The 9,999-nt window shown below is 33.6% G+C and overlaps 1 protein-coding gene across 2 annotated transcripts; it reads left to right on the forward strand.

Moving 5' to 3' along the window:
- Positions 1-438: 438 nt before the first annotated feature.
- LOC123921922 (probable CoA ligase CCL8) lies at positions 439-8,692 on the forward strand. Of its 2 annotated transcripts, XM_045974649.1 has the most exons (18): positions 676-813; positions 1,031-1,155; positions 1,811-1,980; positions 2,194-2,346; positions 2,738-2,927; positions 3,038-3,126; positions 3,439-3,508; positions 3,642-3,694; positions 3,831-3,938; positions 4,219-4,317; positions 4,539-4,631; positions 4,732-4,809; positions 5,001-5,108; positions 5,919-6,009; positions 6,389-6,462; positions 6,550-6,729; positions 7,520-7,573; positions 8,398-8,692. In XM_045974649.1, exons 3-18 carry the CDS (start codon positions 1,831-1,833, stop codon positions 8,437-8,439), a joined length of 1,632 nt encoding a protein of 543 aa, XP_045830605.1. In that variant the 5' UTR covers positions 676-813; positions 1,031-1,155; positions 1,811-1,830; the 3' UTR covers positions 8,440-8,692. The 2 variants fall into 2 exon arrangements, with proteins under 2 accessions (XP_045830604.1, XP_045830605.1); XM_045974648.1 differs by lacking the exon at positions 1,031-1,155 and having other exon boundaries at positions 439-813.
- Positions 8,693-9,999: the final 1,307 nt, after the last annotated feature.

The raw sequence follows: 9,999 nt of genomic DNA on the forward strand, positions 1-9,999 counted from the left end.
TTTTCTGGTTTCAGAAAGTGCAAGGACTGGGGTGTGAGTGTAGGTACTCACTAGAGACATAATTCAATGATAAGAAACAATTGATTTAGAAGTTTATTGAATAATTGATATAGACCGGTGAAGTAGTCTAGTGGTTAGAAAATTCACGTTAAAGGTGAATAAGTGAAGTGTCTGGCGTTCGAACTCCGACCCTGCATATAAAATGCAATGTTCCTATCAACCGAGTTAAGTTCACCGGAACGATATAGCGATTATTTAATAATTATAAAAATAAACTGTTTCATATTAAAAAAATGGAAGAGTACTCTATTTAAACATGTTTGACTAAACTATTTATCCAAATGTTGAGCATATCTGGTCTGGCAAAGAAAAATTCTTAATGCCCCCTAAAAAAAATAATATAAAAACAGAAACGTGATTTTGTAGCTTTTGGACTTTTGGCAATTTGCTAAAACCCAAAACGGAAAAGATGAAATTTGTATGAATAAGTGTAATTTACGCAACAATGAGCTTCTCCCTCAATTATATATATTGAATGAATTGAAAGAAAGTTTAGGACAACAAACCCAGAAACAAACAAACAGATAGAATCATCATCATTCATCACCACCTAGTAATGCCCATGTTTTTTATTGATTGAATAAACAAACAAACCAGACAAAAACACACACAGTAAAATGAGAAACCCATTTAGGACTTTTCACAAACACTTCACATTCATTTCCTTCCATAAAAATCCTCACTCTTATGGTTTCCTAACTTCTTCTTCTCCTACACACCCCACCATCTTTCAATTTCGCTCATCATATTCCTGTAAGTGTCTCTTTCTTTCTATCATTGCTTGCTGAAACTGGAAATTTTATATTATATTATATTATATAGGCCCTGTTTGGATAAACATGTTTAGTTAAGCGCTTATATCATATAATTGGTTATGTTATGTATAAACTATTTCTATAACAAAAGATAAAATAAAGTCTAATTTTTTCATATAAGCTATATGTTTACTCAGTTGACCTGGTGGTCTTAGGTTCAAGACCTTAGACTATGTTCCTCTTAAGGTCTCAGGTTCGAATCCTCTCGGTGTCACTTCCTGTGTTGGGTTAGTCTATACAGAGCAAAAGTCGAATTTCAATGGCCCCCTGCTAGTGGACGGTATGATTGGTGTCCCCCTCGTATTACTCGGCCCTTAAACTGGATACCGAGTTTTCAAATGGAACTTTGTTTTCATAAGCTATCATGGAGAGCTTATGAAAAGAAGTTCAAATCAACTTTTGAGCATATCATAAGATGTTTCAATAAAATCTCTCAAATAGTCTCTCAAGTGTTTATGTTTGTAGATAAAAACTCAATTAAATTGTTGAATTTTCTTAAAGTTGAGTTGGGCTTAACACAGTCACACAAAACTAACTTGCACGGAGGGAAGGTAACCACTTATACTTATTTAGGCTACATTAGTATCTAACGTGGGACTCTCAACACATCCACTCACGTCACCTGGTTATTCGACCATGGACTAAATTAATGTATCTGCAACAATTCCTTTCGAAATACTGTAGTAGTATCAAATTCTCAATTATCATAACTTGCTGTATTAAATGGCACCGTTTAGCATTTTCCTTATTAAATTGCTGTTCTTGAAAGTCTAGAAGGGCCATCTTTGTTCTATACAATTGTCAGCTTGTTGATTAGTCCCTTGAGGAGATTAACATATTAATACCCCGATTGCTCGCTGTGCATAATGTAGACATTGTTTAATATCTACTAATACATTTGTAAGGCTATTTGATTGTTCCTTCTTTTTATATAGCATCTCCATCTTCTACATTTATGGAGGTATTCAAAGCAATTGCTAAGCAAGACCTTGCATCCCACGCAAATGTTGCTATCAGAGCTGATCAGAAGAGTTATAGTTACAAGCAACTTATCTCGTCGGCACTGAAGATATCTAATCTCTTGTGTGGAAGTGATGTCAAAGCAGTGAGTTATATATAATTTTCTTGGTTTGTCCGAAAACTTCACACTGACTATAGAAAGCAGCTTGAAATTTAAAGGAGGAAACCCTGTTCTTATGTTTATAAAACCCACATTTTTTTAAAAGTTATTATGCTTTGATCATCTGCTACGAATTAAAGAGTAATGAAATGCTTAATCTGTTTAGTCAATTATATGATTTAGCACCAATTAATGCAGGGAAATCTTGGTGGAGCACGAATAGGAATTGTAGCGAAACCCTCTGCTGAATTTGTTGCAGGAATACTTGGGACTTGGCTTAGTGGAGGTGTTGCTGTTCCACTTGCAGTCAGCTATCCAGAAGTAGAGCTCCTCTATGTGATGAATAATTCGGTATGCTTTAAAAATCCTCCCTTTCTTATATAGCTCCATAGTACCCTTTTCTTTTATTTGTTTAACATATGACTTGTGAACATTATGAAGTCGTCGGGACTTCCTTAATTTTCCCTTGACTTTGTCTTCATACCTTTCATCTTAACTTTCAAATAGCTGATTTATCTGTAGATCTTTTCCTGTGTGAAAGTAATGACATAGATACCTTATATAGTATAGATTTCATAATGTACCAAAGGAAGAAAGAATTGGTTTTTTTTTTTCTGTAGAAAGAATTGGTTATATGTACAATAGTTGGGCTATATATTTATTCTGCATGACCTTTTCTGCCTCACTTTTTTTTTCCCTGGGATTACATCTTAATAGAAATTTGATTTGAATTTGGCTATAGGACACATCTGCAATACTGAGTACTGAAGATCATAGTGAATTAATGCAAAACATCGCCAATAAAACCTCTTCTCAATTTTTTCATCTTCCGCCTGTTGCTAATAAGTCGTTAGAGAAGAGTAGAGATGAACATTCACATAATGGGGAAATTGATTCAAACAGAATTTTCCTGGAGAATATTCAAAGATCAAGTATGAATATCACAGTTTCAGCTTTTGACAATTGGATAGAGTAGAATCTTTTGGTAGCAATTTGCTGGCACTTTTTTCTCATCATTTGTTTTTCATATGCTTTGGCTTAGGTGAAGATCCGGCACTCATTTTGTACACTAGCGGAACAACAGGTAAACCTAAGGGAGTTGTTCATACACATGGAAGCATCATTGCTCAGGTATGGTTTATGATTTATCCAATTGCTTTTAACGCTACCTCAAATTGACATTTTCATTGTTACTTAGATAAATCCTCTTTTTCTTTTTTTAAAAAAAAAGACTATTAAATAAATCCTCTTTACGAATACTAGTTCTATTATTTCTCAAGTTATTTAGGGAGAATAATCTAATCATAAAAATACTGCTGTTTGTAACTTAATTTTAGTCGTAACATGACACACTTTAGAACTTGTTGACTTGAGCATGTCAATCCATTCCTATTTTGTTTTTGTTTTCCCTTCATTTTTATTTTCAATTTGTCGTGATTTTAGGTCCAATCCTTGGCAAAAGCGTGGGAGTACACATCTGCCGATCAGTTTTTGCATTGTCTACCACTGCATCATATCCATGAATTTTTTTTGTTTGCATTACTCAATATTTTTGTAATTAGGTAACATATTAATATATTGCATATTTTATGAATAAGTGATTTGGGGTGTCTTTACAATGTCAATCCTTGACATACATGATATACATGTCCATGGGCTTTTCAACGGTTTACTGGCTCCTCTCTACGCTGGATCCACGGTAAGTTACTCTCGTAGCAAATAGCCAAATACAATTAGAAAAAATGTTAGTTTCAGTTCAAGCGGCCTTAAAATATGTAGTATCCATTTTGAATATATAATTGTTTTGTGCTAATTATCTAATTGTCTTGTTGAAGGTTGAGTTTTTGCCAAAATTTAGTGTCAGGGGAGTTTGGCAGAGATGGCGTGAGTCATATCCAACTGAAGGATCTAAGGCTGATGATGCTATAACTGTATTTACTGGAGTAAGTATGAATTTTATCAACATTGTTAGATCTATCATATGGTTCATTTTTTACAGCACCTTGGTTTGTGTGTGTAGTCTAGGCCTTGTGGAAGAATGAAGATAAATTATATTTGCTGCCATAATCATAAAAGGCAGCATTTATAGGCCGTATGACTGTGCTTTTTTATTCTTGAAAAATTAATGATTTTCACATTTTGTGCATTAAAAATCCATATGCATACTATTTGGAAAACTTGTCAAGGGTGACCTCATCATGGTTAAATAATTTGTAATTGAAGGTTCCAACTATATATGCCCGATTAATTCAAGGTTATCATGCGATGGATCCAGAGCTACAAGCTGTTTCAGCATCTGCTGCAAGGAACTTGCGTCTAATGGTAACTTACTGGGTTTTTTTCTCTTGAAATAATATAAATGGATCTTTGTCCAAATTTTAGAAAATGAAGATTATTCTTTATTTTTATAATTTGACCTAATACGTTTGTAAAACTTATTGGTGTGGCATTTTATCATGCATGGGCTCGCTGCAATTAATGCTATGTATGCTGACTCAACTCAATCTCTGAAATTTGATATATATTATCATGCTATTATTCAGATGTGTGGGTCCTCGGCACTTCCTCAGCCTGTTATGCAAGAATGGGAAGCAATCACTGGGCATCGTTTATTGGAACGATATGGCATGACTGAAGTAATTACACTTTTTGCAAGAATTGCATTTTACTACAGTTCTCACTAATTTTGTAACGATTTTTTATATGAATCTTACATTATTGTATCAATGTTTCTAGTTTGTCATGGCATTGTCAAATCCATTGAAAGGTGAGCGTAAGGCAGGCACAGTTGGAAAACCATTGCCTGGTGTGCAGGTTAGTTGAACTTGCAGTTTCCATTTGCTATTGATCATAAAATATGGGCTTGTTGATCTCTCGGCTCCTCTGTTGCATAATCTGCTTGCATTATCAGACCCCCTAAGCAATAGTCTTGATGATTTTTATAATATGGCCTGGCACGAGTTTCTAACTACATTCCGTAAATTGATTTTCTGTATGTATAACAGGTCCAGATTCTTGCAGATGGGGAGAGTTGGAGTGAAGGAACTGGAGCCAGTGGTGAGCTTTGCGTTAAAAGCCCTTCACTGTTTAAAGAATATTGGAAACTTCCAGAGGTGCTTTCAGAATGTTATGTTCTTACATCTAATGATTCTTAAATCATCAATTAGTAATAATTATGATTTGTTCTTCTGATTTTTTTATTACTAGAAAAAGTTCAGTATTAATGCTTAATGCATGTGTATCTTCGGTCGTGCCTCTTGTTGTAGTATTTTGAGTAGCAGAAGTTCCAAGGTGCTAAGGATGAATGAAACACAACAAAAGAAATAGGTTAGGCACTGAAATATAAGGTCTATGCTAAGAGAAATACGGGGCGGAGTAGGGATCTGAGTTAGGAAGCAATAAAAGATTATTCCCTCGAGTCCGAATTTGACTAGTAGTAGTGGACCCTGAGCACAACAAATACACAGCTGGAAGTGTTTGAATGGAGAACAACCTGACAGGGAGGAAGAAAAGGAATATGCAGGAGAGGAAAATTATGGGGTAATGTTGGTGGCTTTGGCCTAGGTGAGGATTACCTACTGCAGCTTCTAGGTGATGTGGATGCCTTTGCGGGCTAGCAATACCAGAGAAAGAAAAGCACTCAGTTGATAATTCCACTGATTAGGATTACTCTACCTCTTTTTTAAATTCTGAATTATTTTATTGATTTAGTTTCTCTATCTTAACACGATTTTTACAACAGAGTCTTTGATTTTAGATCATCAGCATTGTAGCATTGTTGGTTTTGATTGTATCATTTAGGATAGTTGTTATTGTTATTCTAATTAACCCGGATCTCTTCCGTGTAGAAGAAATAGAATATTAACTTTAACTACAGAAAGTCCATGTAGAAGAAATGTAAAAATTTACTTTTTTACATGTAGGTAACGAAGGAATCATTTACAGAAGAAGGGTTCTTTAAGACCGGAGATGCCGTTACAACAGATAAAGATGGATATTACATCATTCTAGGACGTAAGGAAATCTATATCTCTCTATGCATGCCGTATGGTTCTCATATGCATACTTATGCATCTAAAATTTAATGTCCAAGACATTAGCTTGACCTCGATCTTTCCAGTTTTTTCCAATATGAATCTTCCAACAGGAGTAGAAACCATACTTGAAGTGTTATCCACAATTCGTTAAAGAAACAATATTCTTAAATTGCTAGTATCTAGGAAATGTGGTTTTGCCTAATTTTCTAATTTTTCTTACAAATTGACTGGATGTGAATGAAAATCAAGAAGTCAATTCTTATCCCGATTTATAAATCTAATTTTGTCATCAAAGCAGTAAAAGTTAGATTGTACGGAAATAATACTTATTGTGTACATTTTTTGCTGTTTATCAGGTACTAATGCAGATATCATCAAGGCCGGTGGCTATAAGCTGTCTGCATTGGAAATCGAATCAGTTATAATAGAGGCTAGTTGCTATCATTTTCTCATCCTACGGTTATATAGTTGTACGATTTGAATTATGTGATATTTTATAATCAAAACCTTTTTGCAGCATCCATCTGTCTCAGAATGTTGTGTCTTGGGATTACCACACAAAGAATATGGAGAAATTGTTGGTGCAATTATCGTGCCAGAGTCCGATGTTAAAAGAAAGCGAGATGAAGAGTCAAAGCCTGCTCTAAGCCTTGAAGAATTATCCACCTGGGCCAAAGATAAACTTGCACCTTACAAGGTATGGTGGCATGCTCATTGACTATCTATTTGCAATGGATTTTTTCTGGACCTTCCATTTTTATATATGATCTCATTTCTATAGATCCGGTATTTCTGAAATTTTTATATCCTCTTTTATGAATAACCTATAATTGCAGATGATACTATGTTATTCAAAACCTGTTTTAAAATATTTTAACAAGAAGTGGTTGTTGATGCTATGCAATTAAAGACGAATCAAGAGTAATAACAGAAAATAAAATAATATAGAGATCAAAACCCTGTTTCATAAGGAGTGAGAATATTGTACGGTCACAATTACCTCTTCTCATGCTCTCTCCTAATATGCCCCTTACACACGTAGGCATGTACGAATGCATGTTAGTATCGATATTATATAGAAAAATCTCTTGCATTCTTATTCTTTAAAATCATATACAAGCTGAAGTTGCCATGGAAGATGATTATAATACTGATTAAGTGCATCATACTCTACATATCTTTCTGAAATTTTTTATGCATATGATTCTGGTGATTTCAATCTGTTATTTTTATAATTTCATCAATTGTGTTTACTGTTTCCTTGATGTTTCGATTGATTCTTATGTGGGTGGTTCCTATTGAAGTTTACTTACATAGCACTTGTTATAAAATATTAGATTGTTCGTTTAAATTGTGCTGAATGTTCACCTGCGGAAAAAGTTCATGTCACATTTTGAATCTGATGCATTTATTTATCTTACATTCATCAAAGTTATAGGAGTTAGAAAAGTAAATTTTGTATAATAATTTATTTATATCTTTGTTAGATACCAACTCGACTTATCGTGTGGGACTCACTCCCCCGCAATGCAATGGGGAAGGTAAGTTACTTTCACCTCTATGACATCCTAATTACACGCCATTTACCTTTTCACAGTGAAGTGTTTGGATCCTCTGTATTGGTGCAACCACTGCAGAGCAATTAGATCTAGGACTAGAGGATTCAAATTAACTTTCTATTGGGATCGAAGGACTCTACAGTGGTTGCACTTCTGCAGCCTTTCAGGTTAAGAGGCTAACCTAAAACTAGGGAGATTTCTACATTGGGCTCAGAGCAACCACACAAGTGGTTTGGATACCACATCTTTACCGAAAATCTCATGACATTGAATATATGGATCCTTTACATCCAATGAGACTTCTCAGTCACACTTAACACTCCTACAATCTCTCCCTCAATTGAGTCTATCAATTCATTTGACATGCTCACCTTCAAGCAGAAACTTTTTCATTCACGCCTCTAGCATCCACATTGTTAGGTAGAGTCACTATTAACACTCCAATAATTTCTCCATGTCATCTAGCCTCAACATTTCTAGATAGACTTTTGATACAATGAGCTTGTTACTTTAGAAACAACCGGCTCATATACCACTGTTGAATCACAACGGGAACCTAGAATACCATGTAGATCTCCACATTGGATTAAGAACAATTGCATAAATGGTTTGGATACCACGTCGTCACCCAAAATAATTAAGGCATTGGGTATATAGATCCCCTTATATGTTGCTCGACACTTACATTTTTATCCAATGTAGAACTGTTTACTCCCACTCGACACTCCAACATAGCCGCTGCAGAGGATCCGATTCTACCCTTTTTTTACGAAGGAAAATTAATTCTTATTTGTTTGAAATTTCAGGTAAGTAAAAAAGAGCTGAAGAAGATGCTAGCTTCAGAATAGTAAACAACCATTTGAACATTATTATAATTTACTGGGCAAAGTCAATTTTGTGAAAGCAGTTGTATAATGGTGCCAATCTTAAACAAGAGAAGCCTTTATTTTGGCTTTTCACAAGTACAATAAGTATACCATTTTAAATTTTTTAGGGTGATTGAATGTATTGTGTCTATGTATCTAGACAATATGTATATTAGTGATAAATCTTAAATAGTATTGTTTGTGAGGTATAAAAACATGTAATTTTTTAAATTTATTAAAATATGAGTTATTTGGGACTAAAAAAACATATATGATTTTTTTTATAGGACGAAAACCAAAATTTGCTAATTTTATAAGGACAAAAAACATATTTAACTCTATATTTGTATCTATAAGTCTTTAACCATATCTATTTATGTCCTTTTCAAATTTCAAATTTCAAATTTATATTAAAATGAAAATAAAGAAAAGACACATGAGAGGGGACAAAATACCTAATTAGGATTTTAAACTTGTGTATGTTAATAATGCAAATGCAATAAAGAAAAGACACATGAGGTGCAATATTTTGGGAATCATCAAACTCTCGTTACTCTGCATAATGAAAATTTGCATCTTCATCTTGTTCTATTTGTTAACTTGACAAAGGAATCATAGAGCTTTGCATATATTCCATCCGATTCAAATTACTTGTCATTTTAGAAAGAAAAAAACAAAAATTAAGAAAGTGTATTTTTGCACCTTATTTTCCTATTATATCCTTATTTTAATTCACCAATAAATTTCTTTTTTTTCTTCTAAAACGACAAGTAATTTGAAACAGGAAGTATGTTTCAACACCCTCAACAAATGTAGCATGAATACTTGTTTGTTCATGACACCATTTACTAAAGGGACTTTTTCCAGAGGGAGCTTGGTGCTGCTTGCATGAAAGCTTTTTTTTTTGCTTGTTGAGCAGGTTTTGTAGGACCAAAAAGGTTTTTCTTTTTTCTGTCACCTTTTCTTGGTGGCTTTGTGTTCTTTTGTGCGCAACAATTATTTCTCAAGTGTCTGGTATCATGACAAAATGAGCAAAAGGATGAGAGTATTAAAGTGAAATTATTGTGATCTTTCTTGGAAATCTTATTAAATTAACAAAGAAGTTAAGACCAATGTCTTGACTCATAACCCTATTCGTTGACAACAACATCCTAATATTTTAGGCGAGTCTAAAATCATTGAAAACTTTAAAGTACGTTAATTTTAAATGTCACAATCAAAAGTTCAATATGTCTAAAGCCACTACTTGATTGAACAGTGATCTCAATTCTAGTTCATAAAAGTTAGGGTTAATAATCATCTGTTACTTAAAATCAATTCACAAATATGTCTACATATGAAAAACATTAAACACATAGATAACTTAATATATATTAAGAATTAAATTGCAACATATGATCCTCTACAAATTACATGGTTCAAATAGATTCATGAAAATTTAGCTACTTATAGTAATGATCGACATAACGAAAGAGTTTTAAAAACTATACATGAATAACAAATAATAATGATTGTCACGGGTGTTTCAATGATGAAAATTTA

The sequence above is a fragment of the Trifolium pratense genome, linkage group LG4 (assembly GCF_020283565.1).
Source record: "Trifolium pratense cultivar HEN17-A07 linkage group LG4, ARS_RC_1.1, whole genome shotgun sequence".
NCBI classification, from domain to species: domain Eukaryota; kingdom Viridiplantae; phylum Streptophyta; class Magnoliopsida; order Fabales; family Fabaceae; genus Trifolium; species Trifolium pratense.